The 25358-nt window shown below is 46.3% G+C and overlaps 1 protein-coding gene across 5 annotated transcripts in view; it reads left to right on the plus strand.

The window, feature by feature from the left end:
• Positions 1 to 25358, plus strand: part of LOC142579192 (gamma-aminobutyric acid receptor subunit beta-like) — a 227596-nt gene that overhangs the window by 164984 nt on the left and 37254 nt on the right. For all 5 annotated transcript variants that reach the window (XM_075689165.1, XM_075689167.1, XM_075689166.1 and 2 more), the window contains exons 5-6: positions 4 to 86; positions 25126 to 25263. In XM_075689165.1, coding sequence (XP_075545280.1) covers positions 4 to 86; positions 25126 to 25263 — 221 coding nt within the window. The remainder of the gene's footprint in view (positions 1 to 3; positions 87 to 25125; positions 25264 to 25358) is intronic.

A 25358-nucleotide genomic window follows, 5' to 3' on the forward strand; every position in this document is an offset into this window, starting at 1 on the left:
CAGACTGACGGTGACTGCCAGCTGCCCAATGGATCTCAGATACTTCCCGATGGACAGACAAGCGTGCACTATAGAGATAGAAAGCTGTAAGTATTACTTCCATTGTTATTTTGAAGCATTACTTTAATATTGTTACTGTGTTTGTTCTCCCTTCCTGCGCACTTGACAGTTGCAAACCAAGTTATGACGGATACACAGCTTCAGGCATATGCCTTTGTGGCTTATGCTAGCATCCAATTGAATCCTTCTCCCCTTTGTAGGTAATGTGAGTGCCATAAAACCCAGTTTTGCTGAAACTTGGCCGATAGAAAGTCGTAGAGTTGACAGAATGTACCTAGCGTTCCTCGTAAAAAATCTCTATTGTGATGGACATTTTTTCGCTGAGTGTATAAGCTACCTTTGCTGCTTTACTTGCTTATTCTTCAGCTGCATCTCCTGTTACTCATCGCTGTATAGAAGTGTCAATGACATTAAAGCTGCGTGCAAGAATGCCTTGGAAATTAATTTAAAAAATGAACTCCGTTCATAAAGCCTTACTCGTGACGACGACATGCACTTTTGTAATCTTCTATATTTATGTACGATTTGTTGACAGAAAAACTGCCCAATCGATGCAAAGTCAATATCATTTCCGCACACCTAATAAGGATAACGTATGCATACGCACTCATTTCATTATAGTATGTGCCCTCATACATACAAAGAAGAGCGACTTCACGGTTATCATAATATTTCTATTAAAAACGAAAACGCAAATGAAAGCGGGAGAAACGACAACTTGCCGCCCGCAGGAGAAGCCGGCATGAACACTTCGTGTAGTGTTGACGTACAAGACCGCCGGCTCTAAATAGAGGACAATTTAGAACACACCAACAAGATTGTGCTCCCACGTGTCTATGTCAGCAACTTGTAATTTTCATAGCAGAAAGAAACAAAAGCAAAACTGAGAACGACTTTTTCCCGGCACCGGTTAAGGCCCATTGAACGTGGCCACGTGCAGCGTTTGGGGTGACGTCTCAGTGCTCAGCGAGGCAGGCTCCTATCCGCACCGGTCTCTTCTCAGGCGCGGTGGGAATTGGGAACAATCAGATTGTTTCCGGAGACGTGCTCGGTGACCTTTGCGATGTGGCTTTACTCTGCCTCGTCCCCTTCCCACCTCGCGCCCGCCATCTGAGCACCTGCACCACCCAAGCGCATCTCTTCGTCTTCACACACACACACACACACACACACACACACACACACACACACAGATATATATATATATATATATATATATATATATATATATGTATATATATATATATATATATATATATATATATATATGTATATATATATATATATATATATATATATATATAGATATATATATATATATATATATATAGAGAGAGAGAGAGAGAGAGAGAGAGAGAGTCATAAATCTCAGTAGTCAAATGTAGTCATAATACATTCTCATATATACCCCCATGGGACCTCATAGGACCCAATCACTATTTATAGACCTTTTCATCGGGCGAGGAGGATAGGGCGCACGGAGAGCCTTTCCTCCTCTCTGGCTTGGGCGATCCGGCGCGGCGCTGCTTGAAAGTATTGCTGCCACGTGCTGCGGAACTATTTCGAGATGTTTTAGATCGTACTTTGTGAAATTTACGCCATGTCCGTTCATATAAGGACGTCAGGAAAGCCTTTGGATGTATCGGTAGCTACAGTACGCGGAAATATGTCTTGGGGGCGCAAAAATGTGACGCGCTTTATCAGCCGCGGTGTACTCACATTATCAGTCGCGGTGTGTGTACGTGTTGTGAACTATTTTGCTTATATTGGTTTTAATTCAACAAAGAAAACCGGTGTCTCTGTATTACCAACATTAAATGATAAATCAGCTCTCTGTCTGATCGCTTGTCGTAGGGAGTAAAACAAAGCATAAGAGCGCATGCTCGTGCACGGCCAACCTAAGGCGACCACGAAACGTCTAAGCGGCAGGCGCTATCAAATATTTCTGATACACCGGCATCGTTCTCGCGCATTTCAAGTCTAGTATACTTGAAATTACTATATGTCTACGCTAGCCTTCCTGCATGAGACCGATGGCGCTGCTCAACACAGCGATCACTGCGGTTGGTGAACTAGCACGATACAAATGTAAGCTGTGCGCTTCGGCATTGCCTTTTTCGCCTGTATACAGCCATAATATATGAGAGGGATCGTATAAAAAGAACGCGATGACTACTTTTAGGACAAAATTTCCGTAATACGTGTGACTGCGTCGTAGAGAACGGAACGAACACCGAAAAAAAATTCGGTTATCGTCCTCTTTCTCGAAAAAGCAAGAGAAAACGGGCTAACGCCGCAATACGACCTCGCAGTCACGCCGCACAACGTTTATAGATATATAACCGCTTCTGCCGTATGCTTGAACCATGCGGTATATAGAACAGAGATATCTGTTATCAAGCACCTACCACTGCTTATATATAGGACGCTCGCGCAGTTCGTAAACAGTCCCTTTGCTGGACAAGCTTAATTCAAACTGTAAGGTATGCTGCTATTACTTGCCAAAACTATTTTATTCAGGGGCGGGAACCTCATCCATCGAACCAAGTGGTCACGCAATGTAACCTGCAGCGAACAGTTTGAACGCTTGTCAAAGTATAACATCACAGCTCCTATCGTAGCAGAATGGTACCCACGCTGTTACGATCGTCGGGTATGTTTCATGGCTCCTGAACCGCAGCTTAGAAATAGAGGGTAATACTGCAATAAGGTCACATTAGTGATTGGAACATTCATAAATACACAGTTAGTCTCCGAAGCTGATTGTACGCTCGGATATGCGCGCACACATCGCGCTGCGTGTTCCGTCCACCTCAACGCCTGCAGAAACTCCGAATCACCAGTAGACGGGCAGCACAGGAGGAAGCTGCACGGGAGGCGGAAGCAGACAATCTAGACCGTAGTCTATTTTTTCTTGTATTTTTTTTTCTTTTTCGATGGCTGCGCTTGTAAGTGGCGACGATGCAGTATATGTATATGCGAGCAATGATAAGAGCTCGCCGCGCCTACATCTACTCTGTATGCTGCCGTCTCGGCATGCACGTTTTCATGCGCGCAGAGGTCGTGCACTTCCTCTCGCGCCTTCGTCCAACAGCAGCGGCGCGCTGGCGTGGTACTACGTGCCTTTCTGACGAACCGAGACGAAAGAATCGCGCGCAAGGAGCTGCAAAAGCGACGCCTGAACAAGAATTCCGCCAAAGCTTCGCTGCAAGCCGTTCCCATTCCTTTCTTTCTTTCGTTCTGCGCAAGAAAAAAGAAAGACAGAAATCCGGCATCCTGCAGAATGCACACTCCGGCTCTTTTGTCTTCACCACACTGTATCTGACGGTCTGTCTCTCTGTACCCGTCGTATACGTATGCGCCTCTCCTACGACCATCTGCGCAGAACCTTGCCGAGAATTCCTGGTTGATTATTTTTTATTTATAATATTTTTCTGGCTCGTGCGCACTCGTAGATATGCAGAACGAGGGTGCTCGCGTGCGCGTGACTGGAAAGCGTATTCCGCGTTTGATATTCTCGGCGACAAACACGCCATAAAAAGTAAGAAGAGGAAGAAGAGAGAAAGAGAGCGGTAGGCGGGCGTCAATCAGAGCAAACAGAGATTCCGCCACGGAAATCTGGGTTGTTTACTATGCTTCCTAAACATTTTTTTTCCTCTCTTATTTTTCTGTATTCTCTCTGTTCTCTCGCAAGTTTTTCCAGCGCGCAGTGCGTCCTGAGGGATCGCGTTTAGTCGAGACGCGTTTTTCGGCTAAACTTCGACGAAGCGGATCCTGTTCGTCTGGCCTCTTTTTGGCGCATTACCGGTTCTCGCGCGGCTGTTCTTTGCCGTCAAGTTGCATTCGTCCCGCATCAGCGTTCTCCATTCGCCGGTTTAGAATACAAATCACTGAATTTGACGCTGCCGAGAGAAGGAGGTCCTACGCTCGCTTTTCTTGTAGCCTGTGCGTTTCTGTCATTTATTATTATTGCTGTTGTTGTCTCCGATCCACGCAATTGTTTGAGAAAACAAACTTAAGCATTTTTGCAAACTGGCTGGTGCGTCTGTTTGGTGAGTTTACAGCAGTTTAAAGAATGGCCGTTAAAGGGTCGGCATCAGATATTGTAGTATTGGTGGCACGCTCGGATCATAGAAGTAGAATATCGATTAAAGAAAGCAGGAAGGAAGAAAAGAAAACAGAGCGAGACGTGGGAGAAATGGGTGTTGATTACATTTAAAGAGCATCAAAAGGCAAATGTCCAGGTCTAGCTAAAGTCATTGGTTATTGATCCAAGACGTCCAATGCGTAAACTTTCTCGATGACAGAAATTTCACAGGTGATAAAATAGCACGCATGTAAAAGAGGATTGGCGTCGCCATTGGAAAAGTCTGGTCGCAGCTTCACCCATGGCACTTCCATATTCCGTCTCTAATTAATAAATATTGATTAACCGATGATAATAAAGTCATAGTTACGTTTACACTTCAGCAAGAGAGAAAGTACAGTCTTGGCAATTTTATTGAATATTGCCACAGAAAAATTCACCGATTGTGCATCCCACCGCTTTGTCGGTGCTATTTGCGAGATCGATATGACCTCTCTGTGCTGACCCCCTACTCAAAGGATGTGATAGCCGCCGCTTTGAGCATGACCTCCGAAATCCCCAATTCCCCCCCCCCCCCCCCCCCCCAGCGTAGGATTCCTACATAAATCATCCCGCTCGTAGCAAGTGACTTGAATTGCGGGAGAAAAAAAAATGTGCCGCCCGATCAGTTACGATTTTTTCTGCGGCTATATGCGTAGTTATCTATACATAATTGGTGTTATAATGATAAAAAAACGGTGGTCGCTTCCTAGGATGATTAAAATATATATCTATTCACTCTTTACCTATAGTACTCATTCAACAACGTAGTCAGAAGGATCAATCATATCATGCCGAAAATAGTTCTGTCCCTACTTATTTATTGATTTATTCAGTTACCTCACAGGCTCTCAAAGGAGTATTGCGTGAGGGGAAAAAACAGGGAATTAGCAAAAAGAAAGTAGTACAAAAAATTATACATTGTTAGCAAGTAAACATGAAAGACAAAATATCTAACAATAAGAATAACGCGATAAATGAAACAAAACGACTGTGTGACTTAGCAAAAAAGGAGTACCAAGAAATTATACAAATGGTAGCTGTTGAAAATGGAAGAACAAGTCTCTAACAGTGTTAACGCAATACAAAACAAACAAACAAAGAAAACAAGAAACTGTACAACTTCTTATTTATTCATCACGCATATTGAGAATAACCAGCAATACAGGCTTCCTGTCTTGCATAACACATGCAAGACTAATCTCTTTGCAGTACAAAGTGTGCGTGCTTAAGAACTTCAAGCATGTCTCGGCCACCCGAGATGTTCTTCGACGATTGTCATTGCACAGAAGCATCCGATCACCACCCATATCATCGCTGGGCAGCTAAGAGCGCACATTGGACACCTTTCACGGCTACCATTCGGCCGGTTTGCCAGCGCGAAGATCACGAGCTACGTTCTGTGCTATTGCGACGAGGCACCATGATTCAATACTGTCTGGCATCAAGCCTGCGAAACGCCCAACAACGTCACTGTGGTGTCTCCGGCAACCTGAAGTGTCCCTCTCCGTTCCTGGTATTCTTAACAAGGCAGACTTGTCGCCGCTAACCCCTGAAGCAATTATCTCTGCTTCTTTTAAGCGAGTCCTATTTTGACCCTATACACATTTACAGTGATCGTTCTACAAATTGCAAAGGCTCTATCAGGGTAGTGGTTGTTCCATCGGATGGCATCTCCTTGCAGCTTACTCTCACAATATCACGTTAACGGTAGCACAACTTGCGGCTCTTCAGGGTGCAATCAGTTACATCCTCCCGCAGCCAGCAAATTGTTCGGTCATTTTCTGCGTTGCGCCATTTCTGCCATTTTCTGCGAAGGCAGCCCTAAAAGCTCTGCAGTTTGCCCTCCGTCATGGGTTAAACGAGCAGCTATATAGTATACAAAATTAGGCGTGCTCAACACCAAGCGCTCGAGAAATAACACGAAATTGTACTTCAGTGGTTTCCGAGCTACTGCGGAATTGTCGGCAACGAAGTGCAAATGATGCGGTTTGTTCGGCTTATCAAAACCTTAAGCGGGTGCCTATAACACTCTCTTGAACGGATGATGCGTGGAAACTTCCGTCACTTGCTCGTCACATCACAGTTCTACGATGGAATTCGCCGGGTTTTACCAACTCACGCTTGCACCCTCTCGACCCTAACTTGCGACTTCGCCTGCCACCCGGACTCCCTCGTCGCGAAACAACTTTATTGTGTCGCAAGTGGCCGGGCGTAGCATTTACGAATGTCCGTTCATTCCTGATAGGAATGGCCAACAGTGTGGCACGCAAATTGTGCGGGTGCGACGAGACACCAGAGCATCTTCTATGCCACTGCCAGCCAATTGGATGATAGAGCACTCTTGCAGGAAAAGATCCCGGGACCATGTCCTGTGCATTCTTCCATGCACAAGGCCACAAAAACTCTTCCGCACTTCTTGAAGATGATCGGGTCGTACGAACGCTTGTGGCAGCGGACATTCATATGCGAAAGCGTTCAAAATGACTCACTTTTTCCTTTTTCCCTTCTCTTCTTACATGTTCTTCCTTTTTCTACTTCCCCCAAGTGTAGGGTATAGCCAAGCGGGAAGGTCCATGGTTAACCTGTCTGCCTTTCCCTCTTCTTTTATCTCTCCCTCTTCGAAATAACTATATTGGACGCCTTGAAGTTATGCCAATTTCAGTATCGATGAAACGCATTGGCCTGCAGGGCACTAATAATTTACGAGATTTTTCATGCCACGATCGCGAAGCTGGATTTAAGGGACGCCGTCCGAGTTTGGGCTCTCAGTTATTGATTGATTGATTGATTGATTGATTGATTGATTGATTGATTGACTGACTGATTGATTGATTGATTGATTGATTGATTGATTGATTGATTGATTGATTGATTGATTGATTGATTGATTGATTACAAATCAACCATATTTATTACAAGATATGTCTATGGGGAAAGAGATCGCAGCATATTCTAGTCTAGCAGCGCTCTGGATATGAAGGACGTCCGGCTTTACCGACCTTTATTAGCACACATTGAAATAGAAAGGTTTGTAATAAACATATTTGTTTTAAAGTAAGCTTGCGCAAGCGTTTCTGGAAATTATGGTCAACTGCATTGCTTACTAACGGTGCGTTGCCCTAACGTTCATCAAAGAAATTAGCCTGTTACATTACTATGAAAACTGAAACAAAAATGTCTTGTTAGTAATCGTTTATCTTATTTGAAGCTGCGGTATCTCTATCAGAGCATACGTATCTATATAATCGTTTTCGCGTCGTCGCAGCGTTGTATGCGCACCTATTCTATTTTGTGATTTCGTAAGACGTGCAAGATGAGTGGCTGCGCGCACAGCAGGCTAGAATCGATAGCTCATTTTTGGATTAAAACCCTGAGACAAATGATATCAACCTACGTAGCCTCTCATTTTTCGTTTCTGCATCGACTCGGCGGGACCCAGCATCAAATTTTGCTGGTGCCAAAAAAGCACGACGACGAAAAAAAAAAGAAAAAAAGACCGGCGGAGACTTCTCACGCTGAGGCACTCTCATCCGCTGTGGCTTCCGCCAGCGGATTGCAACTTCCGCAGTCAGGAATCGAGCTCATTATGCCGGCTCTCGTCAACGTAACCTCGCGTGCCTAATGCTCCGTTCGGCGGGAGTGTGCGTGCGTGTGTGAGGTGCATAAGGTGGGAAGTGAGGGCGGGGGGAGGGCGTAGGACTAAGAGGGTAGGGTGTTGGAGGAGGAGAGAGGAGCACACTGGAACGCAAAGCGTGGAGCGAGCAAGTCCTGATGTATGGCAAGCATCGTCTAGAAGGGGCCTATACTGGCTCACCGAAACATCGGCCCTCGTTAGGGACACACAATTTCGTCATTAGCGATGCGAAGCAATCTTCGAAGCCGCACGAGCGCCGCTAATTTCAAAAAAACTCACCGGCGGCAGCTCCTTTCTCCGTCTGTAGTAACTGACACACGTGCTCTGCGTTCGGGAGCGGATCGGCGGCCGTTCGTACCTGTGCGCGTTTCGTACAGTTTTGCCGCTTTGCTTCGTTCGGCGGCCGCTCCGTAGTGCATGGGAAAGCCGAGTTTTTCATAAAAGAGACCACGTGCCAGTACGCTGGGCGCGCCGGCTTGCCGCGTCATCACGGCGCTGCTTCGGGGGGTTGATGCGCGAACGCTGTCCGGGTAATTGGTGCGACTCGGGCCGTGACTGGGCGCTTGAAACGGGCTCGTCCGTGCGTGCGTACCCTTGACCCCAAAAAAAGCGCCGCGTCATTAACGAAACTCAAAGAACGTGGCAACTACCAACCGGGGACCGGCTGATAGTCATAGTCGTTGCAGACAATGTTATTGTTGCCGACGCAGTGAAAATAATGCGCTTCGTTCCTGCAACTGGCTTTACCGTGCCTTTAAGAAGGAGGGGGAAAGGGGTGCTGCGTCAGCGCCGCTCTGATTTGCGCAGTGGCACGGCAATAATTAGGCTGTGGCCTTCTCCTTTTCGCTTATTCAGCCAATTTTGCTCGTTATTGAAGTTCCTGCGAAGTCGCTTCGCGCCAGGCGGGCGTTAGCGGCATGATTGATGCGTGAAGGCTTTTCATTGGCAAATCACCGCGCGGCTATACAATGCCGCGAAATTCTCTATTTTTCGTTCGATGTTGATCATGCCTTTGAACAGCGGTTTCTCTGAAGCCAAGGCTCCGTTACGCTGAGAGAGAAGGACAAGTTAGGGAAAGGGTAAGCGTTGCAAATTGAATTTGAGATTGACGCAGATGATGGAAAACCTTCTGCCGCCAAGCGAGCTCCGCGCATTGTTGTAGCTGAGCAAGGTTTCGACGCTATAAACAAACTTTTCTTTTTCTTTTTGTGATGAGTGGTTTCAGCCAGCTTGCTGAGCAGACACCTCGAAAGTTTTAAAAACATGATTCTTATTACATTTAAGAGAGCTGAAATGTCTATCATATTTTCCCCCCGTCTTTTGAAGTTTGAAAGTCTTAAGCAGAAGTGCAAGAAGAATCTGCATCGGGTGGCGCCTTGTCGACAGGAAAGCACCGGAACTGTGTCATTACGCGCTGGGATTGGCTGCAACATACCATTGTGCCAACATCTTTTTTTCTTAATAGGTTTACGAGATCATTTACCGGTTCGGGACGAGGAGGAGTCAAAGGGGAGGAAAGACAGGGAGGTTAGCCAGTGTAAGTACCGGCTGGCTACCCTGTGCTGGGGAAAGGGGTAAATGGAATAAAAGGAGAAAGAAGAAGAGGAAAAAATGGAAACCAGAAAATTCACACAGTAACGCGATACTACGCGCTACAACATTCAAAGGCGGTCGCACAATTCGCATGTCCTTAAACACTTCAGCAAAGCCCTTAAGGTCTTGAGTGCCGAAGCCCGTCGGGACCAGTGTCCTAGAGCTTCTTCCTCTGCATAGGGGCGATTGTCCAGTTTTTCGAGCGCGGTCACGAGCACTTTTCTTGACACTTTGTAACGGGGACTTACCGACGTACATTAGTGCGAAAATCAATAATTCGGTGTGTCACAACTATTTCACCCTGATTTATATTTAAACGCAGTCCTGCATACAGACGGTCAGCCCGAAGTAAGAATGGTCCTTACTAGAAGATATAGAAGCTTCCAAATAAAAATCCCGCAAGGCTTTTCTATTATGCTCACGAAAGTTCTATGTAAGACGGTCCGCACGAGCTGTGAGGCAAACTTAACGCTGGTGGGGTTTCTATAACTCATACCTAATGAATCGCTCCATGACCAAAGCGAGGGTCAGATAGTCTCTGACATCTGAGACTTTTAGAATTGCTGACCGAAGTACCCTAGTGACGCTATTATGGTTGTGTGATTCGTCACTCAATGGTGGCGTGGGGTCGGATGTTCTTTTCTTTCTTTCTGTCTCCTTTTCTTCATTTTTTTGCTCAATCCGGTTGCCGCGTGGCGAGCTAGAAGCTTTGACGAAAGCACACAAGCGCGCTTCAAGCAGTAAATGCGTAAATGGCTCGTGGAACTTGAGGCAATGTGCATGACCAAGCTTGACTTATCTATAGCCTCGAGAGAGATATTGAGAAATAAACATCCTTTCATTAATCCTGAAGATGTTTGCCCGGCTATAGGTCTAGCATGCTACGCCATATAGCTAGGATGGCATATCAAATTAAGTATCCATGCATTGTTGTATTCATACTCAACATACAGTAACAAGTACTAACGTGTATGGCATATGAGAAAGGCTAAGAGCGCCTTCGTTGCTCGCAAAGCAATACCAGCACTGCTCCAACGTCCACTTGCCGATAGCCTGGCACTGTGTCGCATCCCTTTGAATCGGCTGCGCAATCAGTTAAACCTGGAGCGCTTAAGCGACACACTTCGGTGTAGTTCTCCTTGAGCGAGAACGCTTGGGGACACCTGCTGCCCCATAACGCTCACAGGAGCTGCGTAATGTTCGTACCGTAACCTTGGAACTTCCCAGGTGCTGTGGTGTTCCTCTTTTTATCTGTACCGAGGTGACTCTGGAACGAAGTGTAGACAACTGTACAAGAACTAGACGCACACAGAAGAAGACGGCGACGATGAACTTTCTAATACCGGCGCAGAAGAAACAGCTTTGTGATAGTTTTTGTTTCGTACACAGTGTGAAACGTATGCTAAATAAATCAGTTCGTAGTCAATACGTGCCCGGTTCTCTTATTATTTGCGGCAATCGTTCGTAAAAAAGCGCAGTTGGCAGCTTTTTTTTTTTTTTTTGCCATCTGGTGAAGGGTGAAGGCTGTTATGAATACTTCGAAGCTCAGGTAATAGACAGAGAGGAAGGACCCGTAGTCTTGACTCATCTCAAGTAATCTTTTCGTACTGAGTCGCCTTTAACGCACAGCCTTCGAAGTAGGGATGTGAATTTTATGTTCGAACAAACGGTGAAAAAATTATCCGTGAAAAAAAAAATCTGGCCTAATTTTTTTTACATTCTTTGCTAGTTGTTCAGCGATATTTCTTCTTCCTTCCCTTTTTATGTCGCTCTCGTTTCATTTCGCATCGAAAATTAGCTTTTAGAATCTCTTTAGAATCCTGAACACTACTTTGAAAGATAAGCGAATCATGGCGCAATTCTTAAAGCATGTGGTTTGACAAAGAAATTTTGCTGCCTTATGCTCTTGCGTTTCGCGATTCTCTGTGGTTTCGACGGCACGCGATACCAAAGAAACTATCGTCATCGTGTCGTCGCGAAAGAATAAAACAAGACAGACACGGAATGTTGAACATAAGATATGGGGTGGTCGTTCTCGTCATCGCCACTGTTCCGATCTCCAAGCGAGGCAGAAGTTCCCACGAACAATAAGAATTCAAATGGCTGACAGTGGTTGAACGAAGGATTCCTCAGGCTGCAGCCGACGATTGGACCGGTGGACTTGTCTTGGTCATGGCGATTTAAATTGCTCCCATGATGATGACGAGTCTGTTGTTGAAACATTGGCTTCAGGCTCAGACATCCCTTGTTCGACCGTTTTTACAGAGCTTACAAATTACTTTGAGGGGCACTTTCGGGCGCTTGTTCGATTTCCACGGCTGAATTAGGCGACGTGCGTAATAATTGGAGATAGGTGTATGAATGGAGAGAATGCATGCTTTTGTGAGCTGCGTCAAGCCAGGATTAGGGTTTCTGTACGATGAACGCTCGGGAACGAGGCACTGTAGACGAGTATAAAGCTGTATTAGTAAATTAACGTTCAGTAATATTAAAGCGGTCACGCTCACTGTTACTGGTGTCTTGGTGAAGCATATGTGATCCAAGAACAGAAAACTAGTGAGGATGCCGCGAAAAGTTGCCGTGATGTTTCGCGTGACGTCAAAATATGTGATAGCGTCAATCATCGAGTCTAGGTATTCTTTATGGTTAAATGACTACGTTTCAGTCTAAAGAAACAATGGGGTCAGCTTCGCAAGTTCGGCGAGATTTGTTTAGCTAAAATGGTCCGAATACGAAAAAAGTGCTTCAACGTTATTACGTAACACTGCTGGACCGGTGCTGAGGATTCGGCGTGCAGTTTAATAAAGTTACCCTTGCCCTTCGTTTTCTCCAATAATGGTCAGCCTTTATCGGCAAAACCAGTGAAAAGAGAATTCTTAAAGAATAATTTACCGGTATAAATTTGCTTACTGTTAATCCTTACAGAGAGAAACGAAGAGGGAAAGGTAGGAAGGTTAACCAAGGACGTGCCCGGTTAGCTATCCTACATTTGGGGAGGGGAAAGGGAAGAATAGAAAAGGAGAGAAATCCACAGTGTCTCTTAAAGAAGGCGGAAAGAAAAACAATATTTCCCTTACCTTAACGTTTGCGCCACGGAGATGTGATTTGAACTGCACGAATACTTTCGTGAAAGCTGCGACTCCTAGGGCGTATTGTGAAAATTAAGGAATGGGCGGTAAAACGCTTTAGTGTATGGCGACCTCTGAATAAGCTATGAAGAGCACTCGCTTGTTTATAACACGGACTGTGAATAAGGCACACACAAAGACACACAACGAAGGTGTTTCTGTATGTGCCTTCATATGTGCCTTAATTACAGACCAGGGTCGACTTGCACGAACATTTAACAACGAAAATAATAACGAATTTATGAACGCGTTCTTAAATGTTCCGTAGACAACACCTAGTCCGCACAAGGACGCGTTCCTAAATTCGTTATTATATTCGTTGTTTTATGTTCGTGCTACCCTCCCCAGGATTTATTTAACAATTGCTCGGACAGCATGAATGAATAACTCGCTCAAGAAGCAGTGCCGTCCGTTTGCCTCGTATTGCATTATATTCTCCGCCATTGATGTAGCAACTTCGTCTTCACCATTCTCTTGAGTTTTAATGTGATAGCATTACACGTGGGCTTCACCCGCTTTCGAGGTATCGCGTTCTTCTGATGAAAAAATATGAGCCGATCCCGAAGGCAGTGCATTCTGAAGGATGTGCGCCTATCCCAAAGCTATGGCAGTCTAACACACTGTCTCAAAGCGCTAGCTGTAACGGGACAAGAATGCGGGACACTGTCACGTGACGCGCGCGCCACGTGTTTCAAAGAGAGACTTTAGCAGGACAGACACTAAGCTGCTGTGCTGGAAGACAATGGTTTGATCGCCCCATTGGTCTTCAGAGCTTTATAAGCGGACTTCATGCATGTTGGAGGTATCTAACAGAAAACTTGTTGGTGGGGTGAGCGAGCGCGTCAGAGTTTGCACGAAGTTGGTAAGAGATACGAGGTTTGGAAACGTCATTTAGATAAATGAGAGTGTGCAAGGCGTGAATGAGGGGTGCTGAGTTCTGGCCTAGCTTTCTTTTTCTACCACTTTGTTTGATCGGAGTGCACCCGCCGCGATAGTTTAGTGGCTATGGCATTGAGTGACTGAACTCGAGGTTGCGGCTAAGATCCCGGACGCGCCAGTGGCGGCATTTCAAAGGGGGCGCAACGGGAAAGAAACAGGAAGAGAATGAAGTTCGGGCACTAAGATTTAGGTGCACGTGGAAGAACCCCGGGTGTTCAAAATTATCCCTGAGTTCTCCACTACGGCGTGCCTCATAATCAGATTGCTGTCGTGGCACGTAAAACCCCATAATTCATATTTATTTTTATTTTACGGTGCTTTCGCGCTTGCCATTTTTAAATTGGAATTGGGCTCGCGTAACGTCAGCGTCATTTTCTTCTTCATTAACTCCCCTGAGGTTCGCCACCGTGATGCTATGTTAGGTTAGCGAGCAAAAGAGCAACACAAAAAATGAAAGTGTGAACCCTAACGCGATATGGGGTGCCGAAGTCATCGCCGTTACCACGAAAACACTTTAAGAAGTCATCCAGTACAGACGTCGTCGTCTCGACAACGTCTGCGACGACGCTCTCCTTGTCTCTGCCTCTCCCAACCTCCTCACGTTCAGCGCAGTCCCGGACCTTGCTTTCTATATATGGGCACCGCGGGATTTCTCAGAACACGACACGCACTCGATGGCAACGAATGAAAATTCTGCGAATGCGTCAGCGACCCTCTTACAGCAGACTTTGCCCCAAGCCTTGGTTCTGCGCCGCCGCGCGCTTTGATATTCGCAAAGAGGTACGACTGCACGACTTCGCCGTTGATGGTAATACGCGTATGCCTGTTGTTTATCATCTGGTGTAAACCTCTCGGTTGTTTCGGTTGTGGCATGAAAACGGTCCACTGACATGGCGATGCTTTCGAAGCTATAGTGTCGTTGTTTATGTAGGTGCGTAAACTTCAAGAAATAGGCAACAGGAAAGCTGGTTATTTCACAAACATCAAAAATATTTTCGAACATCTCCAGCAAAATGGAAAAAAAGAACAGCAAGAGAAGTATGAAAGAACGTAAAACAAAGCAAAAGAAAAAAATATAGGAAAGCAAGAGAACACCAATTCAAATGGTGCGTTTTATTTTAACTTAAAAGTGGGCAGCACAATATAGGTATATTTGGATCCCAGAAAACACCTGCGGCAAATGAATACCAACTTTATTCACATCAAAGATGAACAAAAACATGTTTAAAGCAGAAGAAGACGAAAGACACAACGAGCTCCTCTTCGCAGCTAACACGTAGATTAAGAAATTGCAGTGCGTAAATTGGCTTTTTCAATCGTCATCGGGCTATCATCCGTCTGCGACCAAGTACACGCAGCATACCTTACATTAGTTGTGTTTTGTGCCACGAGCTCTGTAGCAGCGATTATAACCAACCATCAGCCCTGTTACATTAATCTTAATCCTAGTGCCACAGCGTTATGGTACCCTAGGCAGACTTTTCTCGTCCCTCGAATGATAGCGACGCCCAAATGCACACCTTTCCTATGGGCACGCGCTAGTTATACGGTGGCCATACTTTATCACACTTACCGCTCGGCGACGTTTCCTTTCAGCAATGCGAGCACTCCCACTTTAGGAAAGAGATGCGTTGCGAAAGGCGAATGCTGCCTTCGTATGCTGCTGTCGTATGCTGCTTCAGTTTGCTTTTATGGAAAAGAAACGAACAGAATGAAGATGAAAGCGGGAAAAAAGGAATTATACTATTCGTGCACTTCCTTTGTGTGGGTTTACGCGAGCGAACCTCTTCCGCATTTGTTCGCCCTGGCGGCAGGGTTCTTATTATTTCAGAGGGAACCCCGCCATTAAGCAGAACGTAGGGAGGGAGAGACAGAAAGAAATAGGTGGGCTGGCAGCAGAACGACTCAAGCAGGAACCTTTTATACGCTCGCCAGCGAAACAGGCCGACAGAAGTAGAGAGGGAGGAGAGGGTGCGCGCACTGTTTGCACTGTTCTTGTCCTCTGGGAGTCGCGACTTTTGTTTTCCAGACTGTGTGGCAGCGGCAGCGGCAGTGGCAGCAAACACCACCAGTACAAACACACACACACACACACACACAAAAAATGTAACACAGCGGTGCGTTGTACCACCACCCGCGCGCGGCGCTCTTCGGTCGTTCTCACAGTTCCGTTCACTTAGCTTCACTCTGACGCAGGCTCCGGCTTATATTATATTTTTTTTCTCCTTTACCGAGCTAAGTCGGGCGTGCAGAAACGCCGCTTTTCGGCGCGCCGCTTCTCTCCTTATCCCCGTGTCCGATTGCAGCTCGCGCACGCTGCAACGGCGCACCATTTCCAAAGCTTCGCCGCTGTGCTGCCAAGTCTCACGGGGAAGCCGCCTCCGCCGCTGCTCGCAGATACAGCGCGACTACTACTGCCAGTTGCCGCCGACGGGTATCTAGAGAAAACGTCCTCTTTCTTGCTCCGGGTTCCTCCGCCGTTCACCACTATTACTCGCTGCGAGTACCGAGATGCGTCCGCGTTCTTGTTTTTCTCTTTTCTGTTCTTGTTGTCTCGTCTGCAACGAAGGAAGAACGACGGCACTGGTTTCTGCTTTCGCCTTCTTTTTTTTTTCGAGGTGCTGATCACTGAGTTGTGTTGTGTGAGTATTGTCGGAAACTCCGAGTCTGTTAACCTTTCGCAGGCTGCCACCACGTCTCCGGGGACGCTTATAGCACTTTTATAGAGACTGCGTGGGGGTGGGTGGTATAACGACGACGCATAGATCGCTTGGCGCTTTCCTCCTCTCTCTCTCTCTCTTTCCTTCTCGATCGAGTCGCTTAAGATGAGGCTAAAAGGTAGTCGTAATAAAAACATCGCACGATTTCTATGCGATCCCGGAGCTCTTTCTCTGTGTATGCTCTTGCTTTTCCACTCGCGCCAGCCAAACTACTCGCATTTGCTTTGAAGTTTTAGACGACGGGGCTTTTACGGTTGGCGCTCGTAAGTTCTTATAACGTGTGCGGTAACGTTAGTCTTTCTTCCCCGTCTCTTTGGTTGTGCGGGGCACGTTCCGCGAATGAAGGTTAAATCTGAGCGCTCATTTTAACAGCGCATGATCCGGGCTTTCATTTTATTTTATTTTTTCGATAGTGAGGACTGTCGAGAGGACTTATTGCTATTATCTTTTTTTTTTTTTTTGCTGAAGAAACACCCCCGGGCAACTTCACTTTTAGAACGCAACTGGAATTTTGTAAGCTTTTGAGAGCCCGCATCCTTCAGTGATACAAACCTGATTTCTTAAACGAGTATGTTACAAATTGTAAATTGGTTCTTACGGCTGAGTTTGCATAGAGAAGAGAAACTTCGTCCACTTGATAGATTAAGAGAACAAAACAGGGTGATTTCGCCATTTTTTGAAGAGCATCATGCATCGTAGCGACGTTTAAAGTGCCCTTCAATATATTTCGCTAGAAGAGAAATATAACTACATAAACTGAACAAGTTAGCATTTAACATGGACCTTGGTATAAGATCTAGAAAATTTCGACGAAAGAGAGCGCAGTGTAAGTTCAATGAAATTGCATTTCCAGATATTTTGCAAGCACGTCTTGTTGAGTGCTACTGTCGCGGTTCTTAATGCGCGTGGGTTACGAATTATACCTTGGCTCTTCCGACAAAGCCTGAATAGAGGGATTGAAACTCCGTAGGCGTTCTAACTTAAGCAAACGAAGCAAGTTGGCTCAACAAAAGCCATAGCGATATGGTAATCTGGGCTCCAAGAAGTGTTCAGAATGTCACATTTTTGCGTTCGCGGGTAAATATAGCTATGTGAAATGTACAGGTTGGCATGGATCATAAAACATTGTATGGCAATTAACAAATAATATTCGTCTCTATATGCTGATCCCGTAGTGGTGCTTAATCCCTCCTAAGGTATATTGTTTTCTTCTTCACTAGATTAGAGAGAAAGAAACGTTCTTTTAAGATGCTGGATATGTTTGCCCGATTTGCATGCACCACACAAACAGGATACACGTGCACGTATTCAAGAGCTCGACGTACGAAATGAGTTTTTTTGTTGTTGCGCTGTTCCTATTTCAGTCCCGCGTTCGTTTAATAACCGCCTTTACGCCGTGATGAGATTCCATCGTCGTTACGCGAGCTTTCCCAGAATTAATTCTTGTCCCCATTACGATGTTTCAAGCACGGCCGCCAAGGATCCCTGCCGCGCCTACATTTTCTGAAGCAGGACAAATGAAAAAGAAAGCCTGGCAACCACAAAAATAGAAGAAAGAAATACGTTGATGTAATTACGAGATCATTTGGCGGGCCCCGTTACCAGTCGCAGAGATTAGATGCTCATCCCGCAGGAATAGAAACACGCCACGGTACACGGATTAGAAGCTCGCTACTGCATGCGCGCACGCCAGGTATTCGTTGGATGTGCCTTCGCGGAAGACAAATATGAAACGCGAGAGCAGGAAAGGAAATGCCGAAATAAGGGCGAAGAATTTCGTATCTCAGGCAAGATACATTTCCACGGGCTGCGCTCAACCGAACACGTGGCAGATTGCGTGGATCATGAGCGTAGCGAAAGCCGAAAATCCCGACCCCCTAGCTTGCGCCGCTGCATTTTCGCCGAATATGGACGCTCGGTTCGTTAGTACGTTATTTCGGAGCCGATCTACACTGCAGAGAACCAAGCGTTAATGTCGAGCTGTAGCAGATTAAATTGAAGCTGGGGTCTCTGACTTTTTCCTTTTCTTTTTCTCTTTTTCCTTTCTTTTCGTTTCTTTTTTTTTTTTTTTGAGTGGAAGCACAGTTCCGAAGACAACGTGTACCATAGTCGATGACAACCCTAATAATGTAGTCAGAAGTACGCTGCACTGAAGCTAGAAGATAATTCATATAAATACTCCGACCTATCACGTTTTCTCATTGCTGCGACGTCACGTAGGAGGCGAAATTCCTTCAACGTCGGCATCTCTCGAAAACTATGTCTTGAAGCCCGGATGCACGGAGGGAAAGGGCAGTGCGCTTTTGTGGGCGGCACTTATCCTTAAATTTTAGGTTTTCGCCAAGTATAGAGCAAAGGAACCGCGTGATCCATAGTTTGTAACCGACATTCTACCGGCGAGGCCGTTGGTTCAAAGGGCGCTTCTTCTGTCACTTAATTAATTAAAATAAATTGAGGGGTCTTACCTGCCAATAACCCCGATCTTATTATGAAGCACGCTATAGAGGGGGACTCCGCCTAATCTTAACTACCTCAAATTGTGTAACGTGCATCCGATGCGCAGTTCACTAGCGTTTTTGCATACCGCCCTCATTGCAATAGAGACTTTTAGCCTGTCCGCTATTCCGGTAAACGGGAGCGGTTTGGGCGGATTACCGGATTTGCGGGGGCGCAAACGTGAGCGGCCAGAGCGTTGCAGCCGCCTGGTGGCGTAGAGTTCAACCAGACAAACACAGGGCTAAAATTGCAGTAACTCACTATATCCTGCTTCGCTGCTAGTGCAAATTTTTGGCAGTGGCGTAATTGTGAACACGATTACGCCACGGTCGAAAATTGACACCAGCAGCTAAGCAGAATATAGTAATTAGCGTTGTGTTTGTGTGGTTGAGCTTTGCGCCATCAGCTGGCGCCACCAATCTGGCCGCTCATGTTTACGCCCCCGCTAAACCGGCAAGCCGCCCACGCTTGCCGGAATACCGGACACGCTAAAGGTTCTCTAATGCAACCGCCGCAACGGGAATCGCATCCGCGACCTCGCACTCAACAGCGCAGCGAGATAGCAACTGAGCTGCTTCGGAGGGTACGCTTATCGCTTCTGGAACGGAATAGTGCAATGATTCGGTTTGCTCGATTCCATGCCTTTCTTATCGTTCATTGCTCACAACCCGCCACTCCAGGGGACAACGTCACCGGAGTGTTGCTCGGAACACTGGTGAAGCACGCAAACAGATAATAATTCGAATCGAATCGTTACGTTATGCCGGTTTAGGAAATGAGCACTCAAGACGGCGAACGGACCCCCGATACGCGCACGTGTAGCCGTCTATCGCTGCCGTAATACGAGCTTATCAGTTAGCCCACTGCCAGGAATTTACACTTGGTGGGACGGGTGACAGTTAATGATTAGAATCGCAAGATATTAATACTTAGGAAATACGGCCCCTGGTTAACGTGGTTATACAATTCTCTATAGGACGCCAGGAAACTTTAACCGGAACTCTGTATGCGGTTTTGTATGCATATACGCTTCGTCGTGTCTGAGCAAGATATTTCACAAGGGTAAAACTCAAATACATCATGACTCACTGTAGCACACATGTATATCCTTCTGAGAAGAGGATAGATGGGAAAAGGTAGAACGAGGGATGTTCCAAAAGTAAGTTTCGTCATTTTTTTAGAGAGATGGTACACCAGGTGAAAGAAGCAATCGCCATCAGAATCCACACCCGTTGCTGGTTCAACAACAGAAGAAATGTCAGCGGAGGAGGAATGAAGCAGACCGACGAAGAAGAGAGAGTAGCCCTAGGATAATCATCATCATCATCAGCCTGGTTACGCCCACTGCAGGGCAAAGGCTTCTCCCGTACTTCACCAACTACCCTGGTCATGTACTAATTGTGGCCATGTTGTCCCTGCAAACTTCGTAATCTCACCGGCCCACCTCACTTTCTGCCGTCCCCTGCTACGCTTCCCTTCCCTTGGAATCCAGTTCGTAACCCGTGAGCACTGGTAAGACGCAGGTATTATACACTTTTCTATTCAGGGATAATGGCAACCTGCTGTTCGTGATCTGAAAATGCCTGCCAAACGCACCCCAGCCCATTCTCATTCTTCTGATTATTTCAGTCTCATGATCCAGATCCGCGGTCACTACCTGTCCTAAGTATTCCTTTACCACTTCCAGGGCCTCGCTACCTATCGTAAACTGTTGTTCTCTTCCGAGACTGTTAAACATTGCTTTAGTTTTCTGCAGATTAATTTTTAGACCCACCCTTCCGCTTTGCGTCTCCAGGTCAGTGAGCATGCATTGCAATTGGTACCCTGAGTTACTAAGCAAGGCAATGTCATCAGCGAACCGCAAGTTACTAAGGTATTCTCCATTAACGGTTATCCCCAATTCTTCCCAATCCAGGATTCTGAATATCTCCTGTAAACACGCTGTGAATAGCACTGGAGAGATCGTATCTCCCTGCCTGACGCCTTTCTTTATTGGGATTTCGTTGCTTTCTTTATGGAGGAATACGGTGGCTGTAGAGCCGCTATAGATATCTCTCAGTATTCTTACATATGGCTCGTCTATACCCTGATTCCGCAATGCCTCCATGACTGCTGAGGTTTCGACTGAATCAAACGCTTTCCCGTAATCAATGAAAGCTATATATAAGGGTTGGTTATATTCCGCACATTTCTCTATCACCTGATTGATAGTGTGAATATGGTCTATTGTTCAGTAGCCTTTATGGAATCCTGCCTGGTCCTTTGGTTGACAGAAGACTAAGGTGTTCCTGATTCTATTTGCGATTACCTTAGTAAATACTTTGTAGGCAACGGACAGTAAGCTGATCGGTCTATAATTTTTCAAGTCCTTGGCGTCTCCTTTCTTATGGATTAGGATTATGTTAGCGTTCTTCCAAGATTCCGGTACGCTAGAAGTCATGAGGCATTCCGTATAGAGGGTGGTGAGTTTTTCTGGAACAATCTGCCCACCATTCTTCAACAAATCTGCTGTTACCTGATTCTCCCCAGCTGCCTTCCCCCTTTGCATAGCTCCCAGGGCTTTCTTTACTTCTTCCGGCGTTACTTGTGGGATTTCAAATTCCTCTAGACTATTCTCTCTTCCATTATCTTCGTGGGTGCCACTGGTACTGTACAAATCTCTATAGAACTCTTCAGCTACTTGAACTATCTCATCTATATTAGTAATGATATTGCCGCCTTTATCTCTTAACGCATACATATGATTCCTGCCTATTCCTAGTTTCTTCTTCACTGTTTTTAGGCTTCCTCCGTTCCTGAGAGCATGTTCAATGCTATCCGTATTATACTTCTTTATGTCAGCTGTCTTACGCTTGTTGATTAACTTCGAAAGTTCTGCCAGTTCTATTCTAGCTGTAGGGTTAGAGGCATTCATACATTGGCGTTTCTTGATCAGATCTTTCGCCCTAGGTTATTCGAGTACAAATCACAATGGCAGATAGACGTATGCTGACAACGTAGTCGCCAATGGAAGTGCGTGTTGTTATCTGGTATGAATGGGTGCCTGTCACCTGCAATGAAGCCGCACTCTCGGTACGTCACTTTAAAAAAAATACCAAGGAGGAGCAGGCTGTGCGTTCCTTGCATTGCAGGGCACCGAGTTCTACCAGAGTGGTTTCTTCGAACTGATTGCACGCTGCGATAAATCAATCAATGCCGGTGGCGAGTATGTGGAAAAATAGTGCAAGGTGTATAGTTCATGATACCAGGTGTATTTTTTTTCGGGGGGGGGGGGGGCAATAATGTTTACGCGTTAAAATAAATTATGAAACTTACTTTCGCAACGTCCCTCGCGTATTGTTAACATCATAAAGTAATAATTATCTCTTTTATATGTAAAACAATCTGGAAATGTTGAACGAAATTAGTGCACCTTTAAGTATAGTCAAAGCACATCTCCGATTTCTTCTTTATTTGTTATTCAGTCACTCAAGCTTCCTCTGCTCGAAGAGCCTCATGATTTGCCCCATGAGTAAATGACAGAAGTTCATCCCGTTGAGCAGTGTCTCCGGGCCTTTGTAAGGCAGACTCGGGTACGTACAGCGCCTCAACACGCCACGCGAAGTGAAGGAAGCGTGCGGAGAGAATTAGGTTTCCTCGTGGCGGTGAAGCCAAACCTAATCTTCGCAGGTGCTTGTTGCGCCTCCTACTGTATATACATATACCGGCAAACGCGGGGACGTGACGCTTTCTTCTTCTTCTTTTTGTTCAGACAGCAACGTTGCATTGAAGCTCTTCCTTAATTCTGCTTTCAGGAAAGATAACTCAGTTTTCTCCACGCGGAACAAATGAATGGTGCTGATGAACACGATAACGTAAAACAGGCGCGGAAAGTTGAGTGAATTCACGGTGAAAGAGCTCTTCTCGTCCCGAGGAAACGAGGCGGTTCAACTTGTGTCAACGCTTGGCAAGCCTGCCATGCCCTCTTGGGTCTTCTTTCTCGCGGAAAACAAAAATATGCTCGCTAGTGAGAGAGCGAGAGAGAGAGAGAAAGAAAGAAAGAGAAATAAAAAGATGCGACGTGGCAAAAATGCAGTGTTCGCAGAAAAGCAAAGGAGTAGGAGAGAGGAGGGCGGAGGTTTTCATACAATCTAGGCCGCGTTGTCAAAACCGACCGCATACTACAGTGTGCACAGGAAAGAGTAAGAGGGAAACATAGAATGGTGGAAAAGAAAGGGAAAAAAAAGCACTGCAAAGAGGAAAGACTGCAGCAAGGTGGCCGTGATGGGAGCTTCTGCGGGTCTCCCGAGTTCGTCGCTGGCTCGAGGGTGGGGCCGCGGAAACCAGAAGAGAGGGGGGAGCACGAAAATCATGTTTTCCCCGGAGCAAATATTGCGGCGGGTCGCGGCCACGCTGAGCAAACTCACTCCGCGCTATAGCGGCGGCGGCGGCAACGACGATGGCGGTTTCACGCAGCTTCTTGTACGGCGGCAAACCCCTTGACTGATCGTGTGCCCGAGCGCTCCTGCGCCAAAGCACCTCCTTTCCCCAATCTCCCTTCTCTACCCTCGAGGGTGCGGCCGAGGGCACGGCGTTCGTAGCTAGCTCGCTAGCTGCTTCGCGTCATATGGCTCGGGGGGAGGAAATACATGCGCCCGTGGGTTCCTGCTCTGAATTGGGTACAGCGCGCCCGGCCGGGAGGGTCTCCTGCTTCGCCATGAATGTGAAGGAGCCCCGGGCCCGCTGATCGAGAAGCGACGGCGCTGGCCCCGAAAGATGAAAAGGGGCGGGAGGGAGTGGTGGAGCGACGCGGCATGGCGTGGCCACAGTTGGTCAGAATGGCCGGGCTTTTCGTTATCGTGTCTCCTTTCTCCGTTTTTTTTTTTTCGCCTCCCTTTATAAAAGGAGGCGTCACCGGCAGTGCCTCTGGTCACTGTCGCGCAATTTATATCGGCGCGCGCGTGGCATGCACAATGCGTAGCGGTAGACAGTGCCGAAGACTCGGGAGAAATATACGCGCTGTAAGGTGAAACTCTTTTGAAATACGACCCTCTGTGTTTGTTTCGGCTTGTACCCCGACAGCACCGCACACTGGCCTATACCGCACGTCTATACCGCGTTTTTACTTACTATAGTCTCGTCCATTCATTCTGTTGGTCTCTCTTTTCGGCCCCTTACGAGCTCCGTAGCCGAAGTGTGGGCGTGATTAAATGCAGGACTGGTTCAGCACGTACATGGGGAAACAAAACTGTAGGCACAGTGCGTCGTCCACAGCGTGCAAAATAAAGAGGAATAAAAACGCACAAGTCATGCCGGAATGCTTTCAAAAGAGCGATGCAGCTCCTTCAACACTTTGAGGATCATTAATGCAGGGTGTTCACGTGAAACCTCACCGATTTTAAGATGAAATAAAACAGAAACTGTGACACATAGAAACCCGCGGTCTGTGGCATCACATAAAGCAATTCAAAAAGTGTTCGGTTGCTTTTTTTCTTCTAAACGATTCCTTTTGTTTTGTTTCAGGGGCTGAATAAATACCAAAAATGACAGCACCTCCGGAAAGATCCCAATGTGGGGAGTGGTATGCGGAAACGAAGTCACCCATTGTTGCAGAACGAAATTTCCAACGTGAATTTCTACGAAAACCACCAGACAGCAATGGGTGACGTCGTTTCCGCATACCACACCACACATTAGGCTTTCTCTGGAGGTGTATTATCTTTGGTATTTATTCAGCACCTGAAACGAAATAGGCGGAATCGTTCGGAAAAAAGACGAACAAGATTTTTTTTTTAATTGCTTCACATGATGCCACAAACCGCACGTTTCCTTGTTTCATAGCTTATTTTTTATTCATTTTGAAATTACGGAGCTTTTATGTGGACACCCTGTATCTAACTTGCGGTCGATCTCGAGATCAGTAACGGTGAGTTGGACGCTGCACGAGAAATATTATGTGGCCTATCTCTTGTTAGATATATCCAACATTGTCAAATTGTGACGTTCGCTGACGTCTGCAGTAGCATCGCAGTCACAGATAACTTCGTTATGTTTAGAAGCAGATATGGTATTTAAAAAACAGCAAGCATGTGAAAACATATAGAACTGAAGAACTGGCGAAGTCAGATGCACTGTTGCCACCTACGGTAAAAAAAAAAGAAGCGGCAGTGTAGGTACAATCTCTGTGTTTGCATCTAATTAGTTTTCCAGCGCTCACAACAGTTTAAATGCGAAGTGGAGCGCTTTACGTGAATACATCGTTATTTGTACTCTGCGTTGGGTATGACACCGGCCACGGCTTGCTCATAAAGAAGGAGAAATGTTGAAATTTCATTACAGGGACTGCAGCTTCTAGCTCTTTCCGGAAAGAGTGAGCTGTGTGTCCCTCTCGGATCATTGTCTAATGCCTGTATGTTTCTTTTTTCGTTTCTTTTCTTTTCCCCGCAGTTGGTTATACCATGAAAGACATCCGCTACCGGTGGTCGGACGGTGACACGTCCGTCCGCATCGCCAAGGAGGTAGAGTTGCCGCAGTTCAAGGTCCTCGGTCACGTCCAAAAAGCCAAAGAGGTTGCCCTAACGACAGGCAAGTCCAATCACTGCCGCGGCTCTGCGCTGCTACCCTCGCCGAAAATGCTCCCGTCCCAAGCACCCACTTCTAGCAACGAAGCACCACCGCGC

The sequence above is a fragment of the Dermacentor variabilis genome, chromosome 4, assembly GCF_050947875.1.
Source record: "Dermacentor variabilis isolate Ectoservices chromosome 4, ASM5094787v1, whole genome shotgun sequence".
Classification (NCBI taxonomy): Eukaryota; Metazoa; Arthropoda; class Arachnida; order Ixodida; family Ixodidae; genus Dermacentor; species Dermacentor variabilis.